This window comes from Ranitomeya variabilis, chromosome 2, assembly GCF_051348905.1.
Source record: "Ranitomeya variabilis isolate aRanVar5 chromosome 2, aRanVar5.hap1, whole genome shotgun sequence".
In the NCBI taxonomy this organism is placed as follows: Eukaryota; Metazoa; Chordata; class Amphibia; order Anura; family Dendrobatidae; genus Ranitomeya; species Ranitomeya variabilis.
In genome coordinates this window covers 328,794,634-328,821,601 of record NC_135233.1, presented here as the reverse complement: position 1 = coordinate 328,821,601, position 26,968 = coordinate 328,794,634, and the positions used below count along the sequence as shown (strand labels likewise).

The window sequence follows — 26,968 nt, the reverse complement described above, 5'->3', positions numbered from 1 at the left end:
CTTTGGATTTTTTGTTTTTCCGTGTTCGTTTTTCACTCCCCTCCTTCCCAGAGCCATAACTTTTTATTTTTCCGTCAATTTGGCCATGTGAGGGCTTATTTTTTGCGGGACGAGTTGTACTTTTGAAAGACATTAGTTTTAGCATGTCGTGTACTAGAAAACGGGAAAAAAATTCCAAGTGTAGTGAAATTGCAAAAAAAAAAGTGCAGTCCCACACTTGTTTTGTGTTTGGCTTTTTTGCTAGGTTCACTAAATGCTGCCATTATGATTCTCTAGGTCAGTACAAGTTCATAGACCCCTAACATGACTAGGTTATTTTTTACTTAAGTGGTGAAAAAAAATTCCAAACTCTGCTAAAAAAATAAAATAAAAAAAAAATTGCGACATTTTCCGATACTCGTAGCGTCTCCATTTTTCATGATCTGGGGTCAGTTGAGGGCTTATTATTTGCGTGCCGAGCTGACGTTTTTAATGATAGCATTTTGCAATGTTGCGGCGACCAAAAAAACGTAATTCTGGCGTTTCTAATTTCTCGCTACGCTGTTTAGCGATCAGGTTAATGCTTTTTTTTATTGATAGATCGGGCGATTCTGAATTGCGGCGATACCAAATGTGTAGGCTTGATTTTTTTATTGATTTATTTTGATTGAGGCGAAAGGGGGGTGATTTAAACATATTTTTTTCACATTTTTTTTTTTTTACTTTTGCCATACTTTAATAGCTAGAAGCAGGCACAGAGCGATCGCCTCTGCTACAGAGCAGCGATCTGCTGTTCGCTGCTATGTAGCAGAAAATCAGGTGTGCTGTGAGCGCTGACCACAGGGTGGCGCTCACAGCTGCCGGGGATCAATAACCATAGAGGTCTCAAGGACCTCTATGGTTACTATTCTGAAGCATCACGGACCTCCGATCATGTGACGGGGGTCGGCGATGCCATAATTTCCGGCCGCATGCGGTAGTTAAATGCCCCTGTCTGCGTTTGACAGCGGCATTTAACTAGTTAATAGGAGCGGGCAGATCGCGATTCTGCCCACGCCTATTACGGGCACATGTCAGCTGTTCAAAACAGCTGACATGCCCCGGCTTTGATGCAGGCTCACCGCCGGAGCCCGCATCAAAGCAGGGCTTCTGACCTCGGACATACTATCCCGTCCGAGGTCAGAAAGGGGTTAAGCCGTCAGGCAAAGGTTTATACCTCCATAATCTTGAAGCGTCATTGATCGGGTATGCATAGCTCTGTATCAGCCTACAGCTACACTTGTCAAGAATAGGCTCCACTTCCGCTAGCACATTCAGAATTCATTTTAAAAGGAGGCCTGAAGAGTCAGCGCAATACTTTTACCCATCATATGGTGGGGGAAGACCACTTACTAGGTATCCCCACAAAATTAAGACCACACCTACATCCTTTCAAAGGGATAGTTCTTCACTTTGAGACTCCACATGTCAAGGTCACTCTGCAAAAAGTAGGGAAAAAATGATTTTAGGATGGATCCTCTGCAACATTGATTACTGTGACCCACTAGCTTGCTTTTGAGAACTTGTTCACATTTAGACCACCTATTTTCCTATTAAATCCCCATAAAACTATTTTCTAATATACTTGAGTTAAAGATTCCCTATACTTTCCCCAACAGCTTTATTTCTGCCCCACCTATTTTGTCGTAACAGCTAAAACCATCACCTTATTCAGCACCTGTGCTGCATTCCATAAGTGCTTATATAACCCCTGTATACCCCCAAAACCTTTACATTCTCCTGCGTCTCCTACTCCCCTCCCCCCGGTGGCTGCTTGCCACCCTCCGATAGACATGGATGACTCATCAGCCACATTGCCAGGTGAAATCTTGCACCTGCGCTCAAAATCGTGGCTCACGCCTGTGCACTATGCTTTGTCTTACTGTGGGAACATGCTCAATTTTCAGCTTTGCTTGCAATAGGGAAAAGCCTAGTGTGCAGACAAGCTGCCATTTCTGTGCGCAAGATTTAGCCTGGCAGTGTGGATAACAGCAGGCCCAAAACCACGCCCACTGGACAGGACAGACCTGATTTCTATAAGGTGCGTGAGAAATGAAAAGTTTTTTTGGAGTTCTACAAGTTTTACATTCCATGATTACAGGCACTGAATAAAGTCACAGTTTTAGTTATATGAAGAAAACAACAACAACAAAAAAAAAAAAAGAACTGGTGACTGGTTCCCTTTAACAATTGTTTGGAGAATCTGTGCATGCCAACATCCCCTGAATGACTCTTCATTTGAGTAAGTGGCTGGGGTAACAGCTGCAGCCCCCTCCCTGTAAATGGAGTCCAAACACTCGTTTCAGCATTTTTCTTAGTCCCTGCATGATGTGCAGTGACAGCAAGCTCTGCTGCCAGCTCAGATCAACAGTAATGAGCTGGCAACAGAGTGCACTGTCAAGAGGATCCTATGTGCAGAGACCAGCACACCGCCCCCACAAGTGATGTCACTGGCCTCAATATGCCAAGTATTAACGGTGCGCTCTGCTGCCAGCTTGTTACTGCTGATCTAAGTTGGCAACACAGCGAACCATGTTTGTGCACATTGTGCAGAGAGTAGCCCAGCCCCTAAACATCATAACTGATGAAGCTTTGTTTCAAGGAAGGGGTTGCAGCAATGAAAGCCTCTAACCCCTGATGTTGGGATATGAACACAAAGCATCGTGCACTGGTATTCTCAAACCAAGAGTCAAAAAGTAGAAAAGCAGCAGTTTGGGATTTTTAAATTTAAGGGGTGTTTTTTTTTTTTTTTTAGAAAATAGTTTAGGATTATAGCTCTATAGGGTTTTAGGATGAAAAGGTTTTTGAACCACCTCTTTAAGGAGCATGGAAATTAAATTCGGAGGTTTGACAGTAAAGCTCCAGCCAGTGCCATATGGATTTGAACTAGTCCTTGGTATTAAATATATGCACAAAGCCACAGTATGTTTTTTTATTAGAAATACAGGTATATTCACACTTGGCAATTGTGGCGGAAAAAAAAAAAAAAAGTTCACTTTTCATTGAACAGACTGTCATAGGTGCCAGGACAGGCACCGTATATACTCGAGTATAAGCCAAGATTTTCAGCCTTTTTAGGCTAAAAGCTACTCTAGTCACTGTCCCGGGGGGGGGGGGTGGGGGTGGGGGTGGGGGGTCGGCAGCTGTCACATTACTCACCTGCTCCCGTTGCGGTCTCTGCTTCTCCGATGGTCTCCGACACCCACAGCTCTTCCTGTGCTCAGCGGTCACGTGGTACCACTAAGGCTACGTTCACATTTGCGTTGTGCGCCGCAGCGTCGGCGCCGCAGCGCACAACGCAAACAAAAACGCGGCAAAACGCACGCTAAAACGCTGCGTTTTGCGCCGCATGCGTCCTTTTTGGCCGAAAGTTGGACGCAAAAAAAATGCAACTTGAAGCGTTTCTTGCGTCCAACGCTTGCGGCCATGCGGCGCAAAACGCAGCACAACGCATGTCCATGCGCCCCCATGTTAAATATAGGGGCGCATGACGCATGCGGCGCCGCTGAGGCGCTGACCGCAAATGTGAACGTAGCCTAATTAAAGTTTTCAATATGGAAGACTCCACTCCCATAGGCGGAGCACATGTTACTTTAATGAGTGGTACCATGTGACCACTGAATACAGGAATAAGCTGCCGAGACCATCAGAGAAGCAGGGACTTGTAGAGACTGCCAGGAGGGAGTGTATGAGCCATGCGATATTCACCTGTCCCCGTTCCACTGCCATGCTGTGTCTTCCGAGTCTTCTGGCTGTGACGTTCAGGTCAGAGGACGCAATGACGTATTTAGTGCGCGCCCTCTGCCTGAACTGCAGAGACCTGGAAGACACGGCAGTGGAACAGGGACAGGTCAATATCGCAAGTGCCAGAGGCCTGAGCCAGCGTAGACACCAGCACCTCGCCCCCATATCGTGCCAGTGTCCCTGACTGCTCAGGACCCTGGCACCCAGCCCCCAGCAACAAGAGGAGCATGTTTTTTGCTTTTTTTAATCGCAGCAGCATATGGGGCATAATATTCTATGGAGCATCTTGCGGGGCCATCATCTTTTTATGCAGGATTATATGGGGCATATTTTAATATGGATCATCATGAACTTTATGGAGCATATTATATGGGGCTCCTGATTCAATATGGATATTCAAAAACACTTTAATTGAGACATCAGTAGGTTTACTTTTATTGGTATCTATTTTTGAAATGTACCAGTAGCTGCTGCATTTCCCACCCTAGGCTCACTCGAGTCAATAAGTTTTCCCAGTTTTTGTGGCAAAACTAGGGGTCTCAGCTTATACTCAAGTATATACGGTAAGCTGTAATGTAGCAGACACTGCCAAATCCTGTATTGCAGAGGACTGCAATCTGATGAACATGCAACAGCATCCATAAAAGTCCAAAATGCAATTAAAAAAGTGATAGCATGACATTTAAATCCAGTGAATTGCAGAAAAAAAAAATTATCTAATACAGCACCAGTAAAAAATATAGCACATCAGAAATGTCAGTTGGGGATGGGGTAAGGGATACAGCTTTTAAGGAGCAGAAGCTATCAGAAAAGCACCACACAGAACAAAGATGACTGCAGCTTGATGAAAGCCCTTCCCAGCTGAGTGCTTCTGCCCTTCAACCATCAGTTGTGAAACAGGTTCCCATCTAGAAGCTGAACTAGGCAGAAACTTTTTTTTTTTTTTAGTAGCAATAGTGCACCAAATAAAAATTATAAAAATCATACCTCAAGTACTCCTGGATGACACAAGGTCTGTTCACATCCAGATGCTCTCACGAATGTTTAACCTGTAAGAAAACCGTTATAAGTAGGTGTTTAAAGGCCACAGCCCCAAACCAAGCACCCCTATCTGTAGCTTCAAATGACATCCAGGAGCCACTTGTTTGGAAAGGAACATTGGGATGACTTAAAAACACGTAGCTTCCATTGTGCACTGCCATGATTAGAGTAGGCTTTTTTTGTAGATCTCCAGTATATTCAAGTTTGAAATGTCAAAAGTTGATGTGTCAAAACATATACATGTGGCAATAAGCTGCTTTTTTGGTTTAATTTTTTTTTTATTAAACAAATCTAGGCGGGCGCTGGTGCTTGAACTTCCAAGGCTAAAGGAGAGCCAGAGAATTTCACTGCTAATCATTAGTTTAAGTGAAATCTCCCCTATTGAAAAAGCTGGTGTCCATTTCCACACTAATTGATTTATGTTACTCCGAGCATTACAGGGTTTGTATTTAGTTATCCAGCAGTGCCTTTCCAGGTTTAATTTCCATAATGTAAAGAACTCTGTACCAAGAGACATATGCAGCGCAAGTTTGACTTAAGACTGAAAAACAAAAAGGTGTTTGTCTTTGCTTACCCTCAGCAGTCTCTCAGGAATATGGTGGTTTACAGTGGAAAGATTCACTTGTTTTAGGTTCTCATGTTCTTTGAGAAGAGACATCATTTGGTTCTTCATTAGCCTTTAGAGTCAATCCTTTAAAAAGTGACACTACAGATTTGCAAACAAATTGAAACAGTAAAAGTACATTTGGTTTGGAAGCTTCTTTGAATGAACGGACTATGTTGTTTAACCGTGTGTCAAATTCATTAGGGTGGGTGTGCAAGGAGTCCTTTTTGGTTTGACAATTGTTGGCAAGCTGGGTATGCATTATCCAGGCTTAGTGTATATCTTAAGATCCTTTATATACCCATTTGACATTAGTTTGGAGAGACAGGGTTTGTAGTGTTAGCAGCACTCCTTTACAATTATACAGATGAGCTGCATTATTTCTTATTTTGTAGTTTCCATTGCATCTGGTGTGTGCTCAGATATGGGGGAGGTATGAAATACGCTGAGATGGGGGCGTTTCACTGAAACTTTACTTGTTGAAAAAAAATTACAACACTAATACACAACTTTCACTACACATTGTACATTTCAGAGAAAGGCTAACAAAATGTGAAGATTAAGCATTTCAACTTCCTCTAATGAACACAAGATTCATGGGAGGATGGAAAAAAAAACTTACAGGTTAAAAAAAAAAGTAAAGATAAATAAAAACCAAACAAACTCCTTTATAGTCGTCCGCTGGTGGTAAAGGCAAAGCATATGCCACATGTCATTCAATAAAATGTCTTTGGTCCATTGTTTAGGATTTGTTTTTACTTTAATATCGGCTTCTGCCACCTCCTCTATCAGATCTGCTTCCACCTCGCCCGGCACCACGGGGGACACCGCGACTTGAGCTGCTGTATGAATCACGTGGAGGTGGGTAACCTCTATCCATTGGTGGTGGCATGCCACGTTCCTGTCTGCCAGCTCGTTCCCGTCCACCACTTGAGTAGATGTCATTTCTGCTGCTGGAGTAACTGTCTCTGCCTCCGTATCCATCTCGAGTGCTGCTGTAATCATCATAGCGACTGCTGCCACCATATGATGGAGGGGGGCCTCTGGCAGGTGGGGCACTACGTGAGTTACCTGCAGGGTCAATGGTCAGGCAATAGGGCAATACTTTGTTACATATCACATAGAAATTTGATATTTGCAGCTTATTTACGTTTGCTTGTATTTTTTTAGTAGTTTGACTTTGCATTGTCTGCCTGGTTCAGGAAATTTCTATTGAATAGATCTGAAATGTGATTAATTTAAGGTTGCATATAACTGTAAAGGCACAAATCTCATTTCTCCCCTCCTTCCCCCGCATTTCTCACATGTCCTGCACGTCTAACCTTTGTCCATGGCACGTATGTGAATAAAGGACTTTTGGATTTATCTTCATGCTGGTGAGTGCTACACTTTTTTCGTTATACTGTACAAATCTCATTTGGGCACTGATCTCCAGCTCAGATTGCAGATTCTGCCACATGTTATCCATTGAGTTGTTTTTGCTTCACAGATTTATTGTATTTATTTATTTTTTTAAATCTTGCTGTAGAGCAAATTGGCCTTCCATGTAGGAGAGTATAATTTGACTGCCCCAAAATAGACTAGAATTTGTTCTTAATTTTATCTTCAGCATGGGGCAATTATGTATCCTGAAAGACAGAGCAATGTGCAAAATGACACCTTACCGTAAGGCTCATAAGAGTCTCTGTATGAACCACTAGCATGATCCGAATAATCTCTATCTCGACCCCCGTATCCATCACGATCACTAAACAAAGTGAAACAAAGTTAACCTTCCATGTTTAAAAAACAAACAAAAAAACTTGCGATCATCTAAGTAAACATACCCATATCCTCTGGAGCCATAATCGTCACGGGAGCTTGAGTGGCCATAGTCCCGATATGCATAGTCTCTTGGAGGTGGTGCGTAATCTCTGGAGTCCCTGGAGCTTCCATAATCTCTGCCAGAGTAACTAGACAACAAATCTCATTAACTGATGTGTAAAGTTTTGTCAGTCTCTAACCCAGGTATAACAAACCCTCTCTTACCCGTCATACCGGTCTTTACCACTGTAGCCATCATCTCTTGGTGACAAGTACACATCTCTACGAGATGGCATAGAGTCTCTACGAGGAGGTCCTCCATAGCCGTCTCTTTCACGTGATAGCTGTGCTACAAAGAACAAAGTTATTGTTATTTTGATTTAGTACAAAAATGTGAAGTAAAATATGTAGTGTCGTGGCCAAAACTGACATGTGGAACCTAAACATCCCCCACAAGAGAAATTTCTCAGAACAAGTCAGGAGCAATTTGCTCAAAGAATGTCCCTACTTCACCCTGTTTAAAACCAACACTAGCCAGCTGGATAGATGACCCATGTGTCAGGGGAATTCATACAGGGAATATAGGACTTACATGGACTATACAGTATAAGCACCAAAATATACAGGCAAACACCCAACTGCTAGGGTGCCAAGTTAAAGCAAATTGGCATCAGGATTTCACCAACTACAGGCACTGTCAGATTGGTGTTACACTGATTAAAATGATAACCGGGTTGAAGAAATCGATCTTGTGGCTCTTGTATAATCTGCGTTCGTAGTTTTCAGTTAATGAGATGCCACATGACTGAACCTTTAGTGACCTGCCTCCCAATTTTTTTTTTTATTTAAACAAAATGGCACCAGCAAGGACCACTGCAGGAGGGTTGCCATATTCTGTAGCGACCATTTCCTCTTCTTGTGTGCACTCCTGCACTGGTCCTTAACACAGTGGGTGTAGTGTGCAGATTGAGAGAATCGCTTGCCGATAGATACTTATGAGCATGAGCTGCCATTTTGAAGACCAGAATATTAAGTGCACAGGCGCAGTATTTAAAATAGGAGGCAAGTCAATGAAGGTTCAGAGACCTGTTGCGCAAGCACAGGATGATGAGACCAGAAAAAAAAATAAATCCAATATTTGTGTCAGTCTCAAGACTTGGCTTTGACTACACATACGTTCAGTAATTGTACTACTAAAATAGAGTTAGTTTATAAAATGTTATCCATAGAGTAAAAAAACTGGCACTACATATACTAATATAAAGCCACAGTTTGGACTTAAATGTAGATAGCTGATGAAGTGAACAATTCAAATATAAAAACATTTTATTGATAAATATTAAAACATAATAAAACTCTCAAAAACAGAGTGCCCAGGAGGAAGAACCAGTCAACCTGTAAATATTAGGTAGGTTACGTAATAATAAGAGTCACAAGACCGGATAGAGTATAAATCAAAACAGACTCAGTCAGCTTGCGCAATGTATGGGATCTGGCAAAATTTCATAAGGTCCATATGACCAATGAAATAATGATTAATGTAACGCTAGAATACCAAGCAAGATGATAGAAAATTTCCTAGGCAAGCGCAGACAAAAGGTGTATATGTACATCAATATTGCTTTGGTAACATGGACATTATGCCTTTGAAGTTTTGACAGATCCCATATATTGCGCAAGCTGACTAGAAGAGTTTTTTGACTTGTATGCTAGCAGGTCTTAGGACTTTTATAAAACAAACCTCCCTCATTTAGTGATTGGCTGGTTCTTCCCTTTTGGGAACGGAGAATTTTATTATATGTTATTTTAATCTTTATCAATAAAATACAGTTTTATATTTGCGTTCTGTGTTCGCTTCATCAGCGATATACATGCAAGTCCGAACTGTGGGTAAAACAGACAAGCAAATACATACTTCTTCCACCCATGCCACTGCTTCGAATAGGACCAGATGGTGCAGATCTCTTTGGTGGTGGACCTCCACTTCTGGGTGGGGGCCCTCTTTTCAGAGGCATTTGCCCCCTTGATGATCCACCTATGAAAAACCCCAACACACCATGAAAACTTGTACTACTGTTCACAATGAGAAGGCACAAACTGCCCACTTCACAAAGGCCTCAATTATTCAGGTATACTGTACTACTGCTACAGAAATCGGGTCACAAAGTACACTTTCAGTTGCAAGCTCATCTCACACATGCAATGCCATACAACCTATTACACTATTTTGGAAGCAGACTTTCTGGATAATTCACTGACTCACTAGTTTGGAATGATGATTACAGCAACAAATCTACAGGGTTAGTAGAACACAGACTTGATTCAGCGCTCTGTTATGTCCTTATGAGAGAACATTTATAGGGAATTTATCACTTGATTTATACTGTACAAACCACAGGCAGCATGAATCAGGCAGATTCAGCAGGGAGACTATAGAGGCAAGTCAGGCACCATCCTACACCAGCTTCTCCAGATGCAGATGTTGAGAGGACTCCTATAGTGAGACCCATCAGCTCTAGCAGAAAATTGATTTTTTTTTTTAAGCCAATAAACTTTAAAATGCTGAAGTGTTTTAGAGAAAAACTACACCAGATTGCAATCATGCAGCCAGGTTCTGAATCAAGCTGTCCATGGTGTAATCCAGGGACAGCACACAATAGACTCAAAACATAATGTTTAAGTGGATAAACCTCCCTTCACCCTTAGGGTACCGTCACACTCAGCAACTTTCCAACGATCACGACCAGCGATACGACCTGGCTGTGATCGTTGGAAAGTCCTTGTGTGGTCGCTGGGGAGCTGTCACACAGACAGCTCTCCAGAGACCAAAGATGCTGAAGTCCCCGGGTAACCAGGGTAAACATCGGGTTACTAAGCACAGGGCCGCGCTTAGTAACCCGATGTTTACCCTGGTTACCATTGTAAATGTAAAAAAACCAAAAACACTACATACTTACATTCCGGTGCCTGTCACGTCCCCGGGCGTCCGCTTCCCTGCACTCCTCCTGCATCCTGTGTAAGCGTGGCCGTAAAGCAGAGCGGTGACGTCACTGCTGTGCTCTGATGTACGGCCGGCCGGCGCTGACACAGGATGCAGGAGGAGTGCAGGGAAGCGGACGCCCGGGGACGTGACAGGCACCGGAATGTAAGTATGTAGTGTTTTTTTTTTACATTTACAATGGTAACCAGGGTAAACATCGGGTTACTAAGCGCGGCCCTGCGCTTAGTAACCCGATATTTACGCTGGTTACCAGTGAAGACATCGCTGCATCGGCGTCACACACGCCGATGCAGCGATGTCAGCGGGTGATCCAGCGACGAAATAAAGTTTCAAGCGATCTGCTACGATGTACGATTCTCAGCGGGGTCCCTGATCGCAGTAGCGTGTCAGACACAGTGAGATCTTAACGATATCGCTGGAACGTCACGGATCGTGCCGTCGTAGCGACCAAAGTACCCTTAAAGGCAAAGTGTCATATCCCCCCCCCCCCCCCATCAGTTATCACTGCGTATGTAAACACCCTGCTAAACAGTCACTTTATTACACAAACAGCTCTTTAGAAAAAGCACTTCAAGAGTGAGTGAATTAGATTACGAGGGCCACATATTTAAGATCTCCACTACGCTAACAATACTCATGTTTCCACCTTGTAAGGCTAAGTCCACATTTGCGTGTGCAGCATCGGCGACGCAACGCACAACGCAGCATTTTGTGACGCATGCGTTCATTTTTGACGCAAAAAAAAAACCTGCATCATGCAGCGTTGTCTGCGCCGACAGTTGCGCCAAAAATGACGCATGCGTCACAAAACGCTAGACAACGCATGTCCATGCGCCCCCCCATGTTAAATATAGGGGCGCATGACGCAAGCGTTGCCGCGGCTGCGCCCGACGCAACGCAAATGTGAACGTAGCCTAAAATAAGAACTATGCTCACCTCCAGTGTCGCACAGGCTCACCCAGGGAATATGAGAATGTCACCCTATCCCTGCAGCCAAATGGTGCCATTTTCACTCTCCCTGCCTTTGGGCAAATCACATACATCTAGAGGAAGTGAGGGAGCTGCCGCAACTCTTACATGAGGAAACATAGGTTTGAGAAGGGATTGTTTAAGTAGTGGACAACCTCTTAAGATCTTAGATTAAGAGGCTTTTGGCATTTATATTTCAAGTACATTCAACAAGGACTAGCCAACCATGTGGAGGGGGAACAGCATTTTCATACAGTATATTTTAGTCTTGCATTAGAAAGGAGTCAAGTACTTATTGTAGTATAGGCATGGCTTTAGTATTTTAGCCAAGAGTTACCTCCTCTAGACCCTCTTAGACCTCTGGGAGCACCTCTGCTTTTAGGTGGAAGGGGTCCTCTCCTACTGTCTGCACCAAAAGATGGCTTAATGGCTTGTTCAACCTTAATTGGCTTTCCATCTAAAGCCTAGAGGGGGAAGAAAAAAAAAAAAAAAGATCAAAAAACCAAATGCAGCCATGCACAGTTAGGGCAAAACCTTATTAACAGCAATGTCCTGGTGAAAGATGGAGGGGAGAATAAACTGCTGAAATATGGATCTGCTTAGATAAAGATTAAGGGTATGTACACACACTGCGGATTTTGCTGTGGAACCGCAGCGTGTCCGCAGCGGTTTCCCATGAGTTTACAGTACAATGTAAACCTATGGGAAATGAAATCAGCAGTGAACATGCTGCGGAAAAAAAACGCCCATAGGGGTGGAGCCGCATATTCATCACTGATAAGCGGCACCACGTGACCGCTCATACAGGACAAGCTGCGACGCTGAGAGGACGCATCGTCGAGGGAGCTGGATGAGTATTTTATTTCCAGGGGGTGGGAGGGGGTTGGTTACAGGGTACTTCATTTCAACCGCAAAAAAAAAAAAAAAACAAGACGATTTTTTCATTCCTTCTCTCCAGAGAACGCTGCTGGAGAGAAGAAATGAATGGCGGCTTCAGCACCCAAAGCAGGGGACAGCGTGTCTCCTGCACGGTCCGTGTGGTACCCAGTCGGCACACGGCTGCCGCACGTGTGCCACGTGAGCTCACGGACACGGATAACTCCGGTACCGATTTTTCCGGTACCGGAATTATCTGGACGTGTGAGACTGGCCTTAGGGATAAGTTTTCCAGCACAAGCATGTTAAATGCTGCTGTCAGATGACAGCGGCATTTAACACAACAGCTGGGGGTGGATCACGATTCCACTTGAGGCTGTTAGGGGCACATGTCAGCTGACATGTGCTGGAAAATTTGCAGGCTCAGCAACGGAGACTGCAAGCAAACCGGGAGTGCCAAACTTATACATCTAAGATGGTAAAGGGCTTAAGGGTACAAAGTGTTTTGCCTTTACCCAAGTCAGACTGGTCTTACAAAGCACATGCAGTTTGGCAAAGCCCTCCCATCAATTTCAGAATTTTAGGGCACAAAAGTCAGTAATATTTCAGGTGAAGGTGCACACCAGTTATGTAAAATGCAGAAAATCCATTAAGAATGCACGAGTCGTAAAGAGAATGTTACCATGTTCCATATGAAAAAGGCACCACCTTTCAGCCCTGATATACAGCATACTTATATGCTGTATATGTGCCCCAAACCAGGCCTGCAAGACAAGAAAAACACTACAATACTCACCTACGGGGTGGTCCGATGGGCGTTTCCATCTTGGTCCACTGCATTGTTTTGCGATGCTGTGTTGTGTTGATGACTTGTCCTACGTCATCCACTGTCCAGCATAACGGGCTCCTGTGCAGGTGTACTTCTCTTCACTGACCAGGGCAGAGAAAAGTAGTGCAGTGCACACAAGTCCTTTTTGGCCTTTTCCAGCACATGCACACTGCAGGTTTGCTTAGTTAGGGCAGAGAAGAATGCCTGCGCCAAAGGGCAATGCCAGGGACACACTGGATGACATAGGACATATCCACGCGAAGCACAGGAGGACGGCATCGCAAGAAGACAGGAAGCACCGGACCAAGACAGCAACGCCCATCAGACCACACAGTCCCGTAGTAGCATACACCAAAAGCTTTTTCATGTCTTGCAGGCTGGAGAGGGTGCATACATACATCATATTAGAATGATGTCTATCAGGGCTGATTTGTCCCAAATGAGGTAAGGCCAACCTGGCGACAGGCTCCCTTTAATGAATTTGGCACATATTACAACAGCACAGTGTCCACAGCAGTCATTAGCAGGAATTCACATGGGCCAAGCACTTGCTCTACATACCTGTAGAGTAAGTGTTGTAGAGAATCAGCACATTACCAGAGCTCACCTCTGGGACCTTACAGGGGTTGTCCACTAATGGCACCCCCAACTGGACTTAAGTAGCCCGTAAAACAAAAACAGATACTAGTCTTGCACAGGGGTGTCATTCCTGCACTGACTGATGCTATTCTCAGCAGATCTGCAGCCTTCATTATTCCACTTAAAGCGGACACCTGCTGTTGTCATGTGCCCATCGCAGGCCGTCCGTACTCTATGTTATGTGAACCAAAGACTAGCAGCACTGACGCTGCAGGAAGAGTGGATCAACTTGTTTTTTTTTTATGGGGCACTGAAGTGACTAAGGGTTGTCCAGTAGTACACAATCCCTGTAATAAAACCTGCAAAGCAGATAAAAATCCCAATTTTGGATACATATACCTGCAGGATATGAATCTCACAAGCAATGCAGAAGCCCAGGGATTAGTAGATTGCAATGAATTTATCTACCTTTCCATTCAGTTCCCTCGCTGCATCCTTGGCATCTGCTGGGCTCTCAAATGTGACAAAGGCAAAACCTCTGGACTTGTTTGTCTCCCGATCTTTCATCAGAAGAACTGGCAGGAAGAGAATGCTTTGTTATACATGCTTTTAGGAAGGCCCAATTTATAGATCACCACTAGAAACGCTCAGAGCTTCTTAGAGGACAAAAAGGCTTTATCAGCTCAAAACTTGATCACAGCCAAAAGAATTCATCACAGCGCTTTCAGTTCCATCGATTACACAGGCCAACAAAAAACAACTTTTTTTATGTTTCTTTGATGAAAATAGGCAAATATTACTAATTTTGGGTCGAGAAACTCAAATATACCCACAGAATTGTTTAATTAGCTCTCGTTTTTTAGATACACGCCATGGAAGTATGTGCTGTAGGTAGCGAGAAGAATTCATTACAAGAGTATAAATTGCACAGTACAGTACACATATTTAGTATCGCCGCGTCCGTAACGACCCAACCTATAAAACTGTCCCACTAGTTAACCCCTTCAGTAAACACCGTAAGAAAAAAAAAAAAAAACGAGGCAAAAAACAACGCTTTATTACCATACCGCCGAACAAAAAGTGGAATAACACGCGATCAAAAAGATGGATATAAATAACCATGGTACCGCTGAAAACGTCATCTTGTCCCGCAAAAAACAAGCCGCCATACAGCATCATCAGCAAAAAAATAAAAAAGTTATAGTCCTCAGAATAAAGCGATGCCAAAATAATTATTTTTTCTATAAAATAGTTTTTATCGTATAAAAGCGCCAAAACATTAAAAAATGATATAAATGAGGTATCGCTGTAATCGTACTGACCCGACGAATAAAACTGCTTTATCAATTTTACCAAACGCAGAACGGTATAAAGAAATTCATGAATAGCTGGTTTTTGGTTATTCTGCCTCACAAAAAACGGAATAAAAAGTGATAAAAAATGGTCACGTGTCCGAAAATGTTACCAATAAAAACGTCAACTCGTCCCGCAAAAAACAAGACCTCACATGACTCTGTGGACCAAAATGTGGAAAAATTATAGGTCTCAAAATGCCACGTATATAAGTGCCACGTATTTAAGTGCCACGTATAAGTGCCACGTATTTAAGTGCCACGTATAAGCAAAGTAATGATGGTAAGCAGTCTTCACAAGTGGAGTAATTGGTCTTCTTTGGTTGGCAAATGTCACATAACCACACACGTAACAAAAATTGTTAACAATATTTGCACATTTACGAGGCATTTTCAAAGTGTAAATTCTCTCCACAAAATTACTGCAACAAGAGAAAGAGACTTCAATTAGTACAAACTATGCAGACACAATTTATAAAATGGCTGACATTGGTTCAACAGGTCTGTAATCAGGTTTACCAATACACATTTGTTGAAAATTCAAAATTTCCCTATTTTCCTGCATAATAATCTTAAATGACCTGTATCTCAGCAACAAGAGCTAATAATGATTTTTAAGTAACATATTCGTTTTTAGGATGCTAAAATTATTACAAACCAGCTATTTTCATTTCAGAAACATTTTCACTGTTGGCCAGTGTTATCACATGTAAAATAACTCACCTTCTACAATGCGGCCATATTTCCCGAACACCCCTTCCAGAGCCTTGTCTGTGGTCTCAGTGTTCAGACCACCAATGAAGAGCTTTCCGGGGCGATCTGCTTCAAACATTTTCTAACCTAATATAAGTAATATTACAAATCAGTCAAGTTAACAAAGTCATACAGGTGAAATTCTGCAGCATGTATCTGGGCAATTGTTTAGTTACAAACTTTTGTATCAAAAGTTACATCAAATTACAAAATCACCTTTATTTCTGGGACTTAGAGCAGATCAGGGGAGTGAGAATTGCTGAGACCAACATGGTTACAGGACCACCTCCATTCATTGCACAGTAGATTAGTACAAGGGACAGCAAGCTGCAGAAAACCCATTGCCAGGTGCAAGGCAGCCATTTATCTCCTATAGCAGCAAACACAGGAACACCCAAGAGACTTTGGGGATGGCCCATGAAAATAAATTCTCTGTTACAGGGTAAATGACAAATTGATCACCCATCCCCATAATTAACACCTTGATGGAGGTATTTTTGCATATACAATTTTTGCTCCCCTTATTCCCAGACTTTATTTTTCTGTCAAAATGGCCATGTGAGGACTTTTTTTTGCAGGACAAGTTGTGCTTTTGAACATTAGTTTTAACATATCGTATACTGGAAAACAGGCAAAAATGCAAAGTGCAGGGAGATTACCTAAAAAAGTGCAGTTAGTTTTTTTTTTTTTACCATGTTCACTAAATGCTAAAACTGCACTATGATTCTCCAGGTCATTACGAGTTCATTGATGCCAAAATGTCTAGGTTATTTTTTATTTAAGTGGAGGAAAAAAAAAAAAAAAAAAAAAAAAAACTCTGGAGGAAAATCAAAATGGAGCAGTTTTCCATAGAGTCTCCATCTCTATCGCTTCATTGAGGGACACTGATAACCATGGGTGTATGGTGCTGTCGCTAGGAGACTGACAATGCAAAAAAAGGAAATTGTCTCCTCCTCAGCAGTATACACCCACTGACAGGCACAAAGCAGTTAGTTTTAAAGCAGTAGAAGCAGCCAAAACCTCAACCTATCCCAACCTACCAACAAAGGCACGTAGGCCCAATATAGGTACAACCAGTTAGGGAGGGTGCTGTGTCCCCCAATGAAGGCGCCAAGAAAGATTTTACAGCGAGTGCCGAAAATCCCTCTTCATTGGGGGACACAGGTAACCATGGATTGTCCCAAAGCGGTCCCAAGAGTGGGAGAAAAGATCCCAAGATATATTACAGCGAGTAACGAAGATCCCTCTGTTTCATGATTTGGGGCTGGGTGAGGGCTTTTTTTTCGTGCGCTAAGCTGACATTTCTACTCCTACCATTTTGGTGCAGGTACAATCTTTTTATAGCCCATTATTGCAATGTAATGGAGACCAAAAAAAGCGCAAATCTGACTTTTTGAATGTCTCTCGTTATGCCATTTACCGATTTAGTTAATTTTATGTTGCTTGGGAGATTCTCAACGCAGCATACCAAATGTGTATGTTTGATTTTTTTTATTTTGAATGAGGCGGGGGGCGATTTCCACCTTTATACATTTTTAAAAACCTTTTTACATGCTTCAATAGTCTTCATGAAGGACTAGAAGATGCAGTTGTCACGAACCACTGCTCCATTAATTTTTCAAAAAGGTGTTTAGGACACGCTTTCCATTGACTAATAAGGGGTTGACACATTAAAAACAGTTACCAATCCACAGAACAGACAGATGCATAGTCTGGGAGCTCAGCACTCAGCTCAGTGTCAGACGTCACCGGGGGCAGTAGTGCAGTCACACACAGGCAATGAAAACTGAGGGGTGGGTGCCAAGACAGAGTGACCCATATAAATGCAGAGTTATTAAAAGGATTTGTTCAGTGAAGGTAGGGATAAGCTGATAGAGGGTCATCATAGAGAGATCACGGCAGAATGTGCCTCCTCTTACGACTGTAGAAGTTGTGAGCACGTGCGACCTGCAAGCCATTTGTACCTCATGGGGCAGACGGGATGGTCACCAGTCCGGCTGCCGTAACTGGGATAAGTTCGCTGATCAGCACTGATGCCAGACATCAAGCCACAGTGGATGAGGGTCTTTTTACTGAACACATTTATAGAGCTGTGATAAAAGGGTTCTTGCGTGAAAGCCTGAACAGAGGCCTGGGAGCTAGAAGAGACCTCCATCCAGTCTCCTCAGAGGCTACCATTGTACTCATCAGATGCTGCTCGTTTTCGGGTACATGCCCATGATCTGGAATAGCAGCGGTTTGGACACAGCTCACTTGCAATGGATTTATAGTAATCCCATGCCCACGGTGCTTCTATTTGATGCCGTGTGGTTTTACAAGACGCAGCATGTACATTTCTGCTGCCAGTCTCCTTAACACAAGCTTCCACAATAGAATGCATTGGATGCAGTAAACACATACGGATATACCTGTATGATAAGAATGCTGCAAAAATACGTTGAATCCAAAGCGCTGGTGCTTCCTGATGGAAACCTAGCCTTACACATGGAGGTGAAGGGTTAATCGCACCCCCGGTAACCAGTCACTTGACTGCACGCCGCAGGGCACCATGAGTGCCAGGCTCGGGTGTAGCGCCCATAATTCCTCACCTAAATTATGCATTTACTGCCCAACCTAATAATTAGGAGTCCAGAAATGTAACAGCCTGACAGGACGCAGAACAGAGGATATCTGCACGGAGGCGCAGGCTGACAGAAAATGGCGGCTGGTGGGCGGCTAGACTGGCGGGAAGAGGCCTCAGGCGGGCGGAGGCGTCACACCGTGACAGAAATTAGCGGTAAAAGCTCCCGCGATGCCCCAGTCCGGTACACCGCCATCCGACCCGAGCACATGGTCCGCCAGGTCTCATAGAAAGGGGAAGCTGCGCTAAGATGGTCACCACGCGCCGTCACAAAATGGCGGCTGTAGCCCTCAGACTCGTGCCCCGCGCTCACTGAGGCGGGAAGAGGCGCAGCCGCACACACGAGAAGCGGAGGAAAGCTTCTAGAGCGAGTATGAGCCCAAACCAGCGCCGAGCGAGGCCCCGAGCTATCACTCACCGATGTGCAACCAGTCCTCACGCTGCTTCCGAAAGAAAATGACCGCGGACAAAGACGGCGCCCGTTTTATATAGCTCTGACGTCACCAAGTCAAAGCGAGGCTCCAGTGCCCGTATGTTCAGGGAGCCGAATAGCAGGAGGTCACGTATAGAGTCACGTGACAGTCTGGAGTTCAGCGCCGAGATTCCTTTATCGTAAAGTGGTGTAAATTGCTGTAAAAGCGTCGTGTATGCGGGGAGGATGCAGGCGACGCCATGTTATTGGTGGGACGGCTGGCAATTACTGCAATAACAAATCCCCAATACGTGAGGTCCAGTAATGCCATGTACATGGTCTCATGTGGCTGTATGATCACATTGGTGTCATCTGGTGATAAAATGTGGTCGTGATTTAGTGGACATTGTAATGTTTGGGAATGGTGGGTACCATTGGGATAGTAATGTTATGTACGAGAGAGTACGGGGCTGGTAACCAGTAGGCAGCCATGCTGGTCTATGAGAGTGCTGCTATGTTGTAACATCTGGACTCTGCACAAGTACACCGCGTCCAGCCTGCAGCGTATGCTGACCAGGTGTACATACGCTTAGCGTCGGTGCACATGGATTTTCAGGAGCCGGTCCATCGTCCACGTCAGTAATCTGGAGTTGTGACTTCCCGGCATCCGCGGCTCTTCCCGTCATTAGCCGGCCAGATGCACGTGTGTTTAGTCACATCAACCCGTCTAACCAAAAGAAGAGCCGCAGATGCCAGGAGGTCAGAGGAGGCTCTCACAACTCCAGATTACAGATATGGACGATGGACCGACTCCTGCAAATCGATTGGCACAAACCGTAGTCTTCATAAATGTGGTGCAAGTTATGAGCCTTCGCGGGCAGGGTCCTCACTCCTCCTGTACCAGTTATGACTTGTATTGTTTAAGATTATTGTACTTGTTTTTATTAGGTACACCCCTCCTCACTTGTAAAGCGCCATGGAATAAATGGCGCTATAACAATATAACAATAAATAATAATAATAATAATTGACACTTTTTGACTCATTTATCACATTTTTCTTCTTTTTCTTCTTTTTTGCCCTTTTTATAGGACAGTACAGTTTGCAGAAAAAAAACCTGCACAGTTCCATAAGGGTAAGTTTTTGGAGAGTCTTCCCCAAAGAGGTTTCAGAAACCTCATAGTGGAAAATAAGCGACATCCCTTATTTGAGACTGATGCCATTGTGTAAATTCTTTAAAAAAACAAACAGATTTTCCCCCTCCAAAAATCTCCTTTTTTACCTAACCTGAACCATCTTGGCACCCTGACAGCAAATAGGTGACCCACGATACATGTAGAAATGTGTTTGTTTGCATAATGTAAGTCTATTATATCGCTAATGAGAGAATCTGCTGGTGGAAATGGGCCTGAATTCACACAGCAGATTTGTTGCCAAAAATGGCAAATTGAATCAAGTGAACTACCGTACTCGCCCTATGTCATGTGTCTGCTGCAGTCAATCAGCGATTGCCCAAGCAGAATATTGCTGAGCTAATTGGCTGCAGCAGGCAGAGCGGCCGCTGATTGACTGCAGCAGACACATCAAAGTCACATCACCCCCCAGGAATAGCAGCGCCAACGTCGCTGGAATGGCGCTGTAGGAGGTGAGGTATTCTAATTAGGCAGGAATGCTGATGACCAGCAGAGCGCAGACTTGTCCATTTCATGGGATCAAAATGAAGAATGAATGGCGCAGCAGTGCGGATGATTGACCACCACGCTATTCTGTGGATCGCTGGGGGCCTCAGTGGTCAGACCCTCCTCAGTGATTGGAAAGTTATCCCCTATCGAATGAATAGGGAATAACTTTGAAACCTGAGAATATCCCTTTAATGCACTTTTAGGCCGCGTTCCCACATAGCATAAACTACATTTTTTTATTGTGCAGAAAATCCACAAAGTGGAGTTGATGTCATTAAAACTCATTCCCGCCATGCTTTTAAAGATGCTACATTTATAAGGGAAGCCTAACAAAAAATCATTTAAAATTGCAATTGTGTTTTTAAGGCCCCTTTCACACATCAGTTTTTTGCTATCAGTCGCAATCCATCGAATTTTGAAAAAAAACGAAATTGGTGACTGATGCCTCCGGATCCATTTTTTTCTTATAGACTTGTATTAGCGACGGATTGCGATGGATGGTCTCACGTTTCATCCGTCGTGCACTGGATCCGTAGCAAACTGTCCTGCAGCCGGAGACAACAGTCAAAGTAATGTTTTTTGTGTACATCGACAAATCGGACAGCAAAGGATCCATCACCGTCCGTCGTTTGCTCGAATGGAAGCCTATTGGTGCTGGATCCTTCAAATGACGGAATCCGGTGACGGATTCTGTTTTTTTTAACTGAGCATGCTCCAAAATATTTTGGATCCAATTAGCCTGATCCGTTAGTCGGATCCGTCAAAAAAACGAATCCGTCGCATCAGTTTTTCACAATCTGCGACGGATCCGTCGAGCCAAAGGATTGTGACTGAGGGCAAAAAACTGATGTGTGAAAGGGGCCTAAGTGCGAACTTCCTAAAATGTTTGCAAAATCCATAATAAAAAAAAACGCACCAACAAGGTGGAAACTCATTAAAATAAACGCAATTGGAGTAAATGGATATTATGTATTTTGCTATGGACAAATGAGGAAAACATGTAAAGAAAACCCAGCGGAAAAAATGCAGCATTTCCACATGTGGGAACGTGGCTTTACAAGAGCATTCGGAGAAGTCTTCTCATCTAAACCTTCCTTTAGCTTCATTGTGTTTGTAGATCTTCCTTCTGTTTTCCTCTGGGTGTAGCCACAGTTCACACCCTGAATACAAATGTGGGTGAGAAAATAGTCTTGATTCAATTGTGACACTTGACAGTATGTTGGAGCGCAGCCCAAAGAAACCTGATAATACCTGATAGGGAAACAGCACATATTTTAAACCTATACGTCTACATTTAGGCAGAATCTTAAGGCTGCCGTCACACTATCAGTATTTGGTCAGTATTTTACATCAGTATGTGTAAGCCAAAACCAGGAGTGGAACAAATAGAGGAAAAGTATAACAGAAACATATGCACCACTTCTGTATTTATCACCCACTCCTGGTTTTGGCTTACAAATACTGATGTAAAATACTGACCAAATACTGATAGTGTGACGGCAGCCTAACAGTGTCCCTCATTAGGATGTGTAGTTGGTTTTGTGTTTTCCGAGCCATGAAGCCGGGCAATATCTGCCCTATGAAAGATCTGTAAGGTCATGTAAATCTAAGATACCTACATTATGCCCCAGGCGGTACTAGTGGGCGACACAGTGAAAATGCCTTCTTTTATGCACCACATAGTAAAATTGTACCATAGAAAAAAAATGTCTCCTTTGGGGACCCAAGAAAGTAACAGTGTGCCTTTTTACACTCAAGTAAGAATGTGCCCAGTGGGTCCATATGAAGTACCGTATATAATTTCCTGAGTGCCCTGATATAAAGAAAAAAATGTCAAAAATGACATCTAAAAAGTACAAATGATCCGAGTGCAAAGTAATATTGCTCCCTGTGTGCCCCTTTATAAACTTAGAATTCCCTTTCAGTGTCCCCTTAAAAAGTATTAAATGGGTCTTCTACTACTTATCTTTAGGATGGGTCATCGATATCAGATAGGTGGGGGGCCGAGATCTGTCAGCCCAATCGGTCAGTTGCTACCAGTTCTGGCCGGATGTGATCGGTGTATGAAATAGACGAGCTCGGGTCCATTTTGAAGATTATAATTCTCTATTCAAAAGTAAAAATGCTGCCAGCGCCCCCTTGTAATATTAGACTGTGTGGCCTCCTAAAAAAAAGACCTGCCAAAAATTAATAATGGCCAAATTGACCACTAATAAGTGGAAATGTACAGAATGCCCCCTAAAAAGTAATATTCCCAACTTGAGTGCCCACTTAACAAATAAAAATGCCCGATTACTTATAAAGTATTAAAGGATTTGTCCACTATTTTGATATTGATGACCTATACTCAATATGGGGTCATCAACATCAGGTTGGTTGGGGTCTGACACCCAATACAATTCTCAGCAGCGGCCATTAACCAGTGTGACGGAGCGGTGCTGTTCTGCTTCGTAGTTTGCACTCAGCCGCTGGAGCTGATGACAGCTAATTGGTAGGGGTGACATGTCAGACCCCACTGATTTAATATTGATTACCGGTCATCTTTATCTGAGTAGTGAACACCTCTTTTAATCCACTGGTAAAAAAATGATACTTGTCTATAGTCCCTGATGAACAGAAGAGCAGAGTTCTCTTCTATTCAGTTAGCATCCAAGTACTGGCGGATACCCTGCAGTCATTGATCTCAGACTCTGTGTGTGCCCCACCGGTCCTGCATGCCATGGGTCTAAAGTGACCGACAGCCCCCGAGAGTGCCAGTGCAGGGAGCTCATGGATTTACCTGTATCAAGTTGAGAGTGGTACTTGCCCAGGGATTCGGGTAGTTGAGAGCCCCTCTGCCACTATCTATACTTTTGCTACTAATGCTCACCGTGGTAGCAGCAGAGCCAGGTACTATATTTCACATGAATTTTTTGGACACAAGTCAAAGCAGTAGAGGATTTACATTAATGTAATTGCACAATGTCATAAAGAATTTGCTTGGCTCGGGGTGCTAACACACGTTCACAGGCGAACCACGATTGCTACATGCGGATTACTGCTAATTGCCATCCAGAATTCGTAATTTAATCCTATTGACAATAACAGGCGCAAAGCAGCACTTAGCGTAAAACTGCATGCACACTGAATGAATGAAAATCTGCTGGACCTTATTAACCAATTAGCTAATATGTGTAAGTAAAGATGCAGATGAGCGTATTTTCAAACCAAGTGCGATCCGACAAAACATCGAATTGCACTCAGACCAATGTTATGCTATACATATGTCCAATATTTTCCTCTCCATGGAGAAAATCAGGGCATGCTCTATGATTATCCGATATATTCAGTTCACACTCAGCCATGTAAGTCTATGAGTCTGTGGAAACATCAGCCTGTGCTCGGATGACATCTCAGTTCTGTTTTCTGCGTTCTCACAGAATGGAGAAGATGCAGGCATTTTTTCTCCATCTTCTTCTGAGCTCAAAGAATGAGACTACATTATGCTTACTCTGATCAGACTCTAATCAAAATGTCATTTGCATAATCAACCCAATTCTCTCAGGGGAGAAAACACAGGACCATCTGCTCCTGCCCTAAGGCTGTCCCGACACTCATGCAGTTGCAGATTTGGTGAGTAAGAGATTGGGAATGTTGCAAAGCAATGTGCCTGATTCTTTGTTCTTGTCGAAGATGCTGTAAGTTGTCACCAAAAGTGTCTAGCAGAATTGCGTTCCCCTCTCTCCATCTGGCAAAGTCAGGAGTAATAGCTGTATGTGGAACAAAAATTGTAAGGTCTGTTCTCAGGGATAAGAAGGATCTAACATTTTTCATTTTAACGAGTCGAGTTCTTCTGTCCCCATGTTTGGAATATGTCACTACATATACTGTATAAAGGAGTGTTCTATTTTTCTTTCTTCAGAAGCACAGGGCTCCTCTGCCTCCTGGCACCCTTCTTTCCAGTGGGTGGTGTGCTCCCAAAGATTGACAGCCTGGTAGTACTGTTGGTCTGATGTGTGTGTTCTCCATGTTGCATGTTCTGTCTTCTTACACATTCTCACGGTGTGCAATCTGATATACAGCATAAACTTTTTCTGTCTTCAAAAATAAGCAGACCGTTTTTCAGACTATAAAATATACAAATTTGGGGGGAAAATGGGGGTGCGTCATATAGTTGGAATGTACTTACAGTTAGCGTGGTGGCAGGAGTCGGGCGATTCTTCTGGTGGTCCGACGCTGCAGGGTGATGATCTCGCTCCCAACCTGGTTCGGCAGGTTCGGTGGTGCGTCGTGGTGCGGAGGGCTCCAGCGATATTTTGTGAAAGCCCGGAGCCCCCGAACTTCTGTTGCCTCGATGCTGTGGCCTCCAGGAAAATATCCGCCGGAAGCAGCGCATGCGCAGATTGAGATCTAGGCTCCGAGATCTCATCTCCTGAGAGCTCGTTGTCGAGATCTCAATCTGCGCCTGGGGAATCAATCTGGCCTCCAGGAAAATGGACACCGGAGGCGGTGCATGTGCAGATTGAGATCTTGGCTCCGAGATCTCGGGATGAGATCTCGTTGCTGAGATCTCAATCTGCGCATGCGTCGCCTCCTGCGGCCATTTTCCCGGAAGCCACAGCATCAAGGCAATAGAAGTGCAGGGGCCTCAGGCTTTCACAAAATGTCACCGTAGTCCCCACACCACCGAACCTGCAGCCCCTGCCGTATCAGGCTGGGATGGGAGCGAGATCATCGCCCTGCAGCACAAGACTTGGATGGGATTTTCCGGAGACCACCGCATCGCAGCAAGGGATGTGCGGGGGCTCCGGGGTTTCACAAAATGTCGCCGTAGCCCCCCGCACTGCCGAGTCTGGCGCATCTTATAGTCCGAAAAATACGGTAAGTATCGAGCTTAGAATATTACATAATTTACAACAGTGAAAGCAGCACACAGCAAGATGGAGATTGTACATGTGAACGCATGACCTAGTAACAATCACCATCTGATTTGACAACAGTTCTGAATACACAATACCACAGAACAGAGATAGTTTCCTTAGCATATATACTTTATCCAGGATAGTGGAGTTTTAGTAACATAATGCAGGAGAAAGTTTTACAAAACTGTTCTGCTAGACTCTTTCTTACAAAGTGACTGTTTTACCAGGACCTTCTTACCCAAAATGCATTAGATTCTCCCATAATACAACAGACGGCTTAACAGACAAACATGTAACATGTAGCGCCGGCATCCCCACATGCTGCCCCTCTCCCCCAGAAAGACCAGCAGGATAAAATCCTCTCCTACCTGCGAATGGTAACCACCTGTCTAGAGATGTTGACTACTCAGGCCTCATCCCCACCTACCCAAGCTGCGACCATCTTAGCCATGAACTATCAGCCTGCCAGCTATGTGCCGGATTCCAGACCCTGTCTGTCAGCTCCTCCACGTTATGGCAGTACCCCTGCCGTATGTCAGGGGTTTATTAGTCAGTGCACGCTGCACTTCAAACTCTTGGCGCATCAGTTTGTCTCAGATCGGGCCAATGTGGCTTTCAACATGTTCGATCTCAATAGCGAAGCTCTGGTGTGGCTCAATCCGCTTGTGTCAAACCTTCAGCCATTTCTTGATGCCTTTTATAAGGTCTTTGATGAACCCAGCTGTGTCTCCTCCACAGCATATTCTCTCCTCAGACTGTGCCAGGGAAATCTCACAGTGGGCCAGTGCGCTGTTTGTTTCTGTACACTGTCGCCCGACCTCGCCTGGAATAATGAGGCTCTCATGGCCACCTACTGGGAGGACATTTTTGGGCAAATCAAGGATGAGCTGGCCGGTCATAATATACCCACCTCACTGGATGACCCGGTGTCTCTGGCAACTCAGATCGACAACATGTTTCAGGAGCAGTCCATGGACGTGATCTGTGAGAGAAGACCTGCGGGCTTGGCTACTTTCAAAGGCTGATTTTACAGCAAGTCTCAGCTTCGGTATCCTCAACACAGTCCATGTAAATTGATCAGGTGAAGATGGCCAAGATTTGTCAGGATTCCCGTCGTGCCGAGGGAAGGTGCTTCTACTGTGGCAGTCCTGAGCATGTAATCTGCCTCTGTCCACAGAAATCTGGAAACTCCAGTTCCTAAGGTCAGTTAGGGAGGCCACCCTGGGCGGGAGTCACTTCTCTCCATCGCTGAGTCTGATGGTATCCGTTTCCTGGGACAACATCCGTTTTGTCGAGTCAACCTATTTGGACTCTGGTTCCGCAGGTAGTCTCATCCAACAGGCCATTGTGGAGCATTATAAAAATCCAAATCCAACGTTTACAGGATCCGTTGGTGGTTTCATCGATGGATGGAAAACCTTTCAGAGACCATCCTTTTCGTTACTTAGGCTGTGAAACTTTGGGTGGGAATGCTACCCTAGGAGAAGATTCCTCTCTACGTGCTTTCGGATCTGTCTCACACTCTGCTTCTAGGTCTGTCATGCCTGCGGAGCTTATCTTGGACTTTAAATCTCAGTTAGGGACAGGAATGCCAGGAGACTTCTCTCTATTCGTCCTGCTCGACCTCCGGCTTCTCCATCTAGTTTACCTGGCTTGCCTGCTTCATATCGAACATATGCAGATGTCTTTGATAAAAAGGAGGCTGAGACCCTACCACCTCATTGGCTGTATGACTACCCTATCAATCTTCCTGGTGCTTCTCGACAAGGTCGAATCAACCCCTT

General features: G+C 44.1%; 2 protein-coding genes, 1 long non-coding RNA gene and 1 other non-coding gene across 4 annotated transcripts in view; 1 reads left to right on the top strand and 3 right to left on the bottom strand.

The window, feature by feature from the left end:
• Positions 1–1,324: 1,324 nt before the first annotated feature.
• On the bottom strand, positions 1,325–5,514 carry LOC143805711 (uncharacterized). Its single transcript, XR_013221308.1, has 3 exons — positions 5,378–5,514; positions 4,750–4,811; positions 1,325–1,457 (listed from the first exon to the last, which is right to left on the bottom strand). It is a non-coding gene; the product is annotated as an uncharacterized LOC143805711 (long non-coding RNA).
• A 348-nt stretch (positions 5,515–5,862) lies between these two features.
• On the bottom strand, positions 5,863–18,738 carry RBMX (RNA binding motif protein X-linked). Its single transcript, XM_077285274.1, has 9 exons — positions 18,608–18,738; positions 15,540–15,656; positions 13,933–14,039; positions 11,518–11,644; positions 9,126–9,245; positions 7,436–7,559; positions 7,234–7,359; positions 7,072–7,154; positions 5,863–6,478 (listed from the first exon to the last, which is right to left on the bottom strand). The coding sequence occupies exons 2-9, from the start codon at positions 15,646–15,648 to the stop codon at positions 6,168–6,170; spliced, it is 1,107 nt and encodes a 368-aa protein (XP_077141389.1). The 5' UTR covers positions 15,649–15,656; positions 18,608–18,738; the 3' UTR covers positions 5,863–6,167.
• LOC143810818 (small nucleolar RNA SNORD61) lies at positions 14,108–14,184 on the bottom strand. The gene has a single exon (XR_013223200.1). It is a non-coding gene; the product is annotated as a small nucleolar RNA SNORD61 (small nucleolar RNA).
• An 80-nt stretch (positions 18,739–18,818) lies between the features above and the next one.
• LOC143805709 (transmembrane 9 superfamily member 2-like) overlaps positions 18,819–26,968 on the top strand; it is a 133,380-nt gene continuing 125,230 nt past the window's right edge. The window contains exons 1-2 of the mRNA XM_077285273.1: positions 18,819–19,025; positions 19,693–19,736. Of these exons, the coding sequence (XP_077141388.1) occupies positions 19,013–19,025; positions 19,693–19,736 (57 nt within the window). The 5' untranslated portion in view covers positions 18,819–19,012. The remainder of the gene's footprint in view (positions 19,026–19,692; positions 19,737–26,968) is intronic.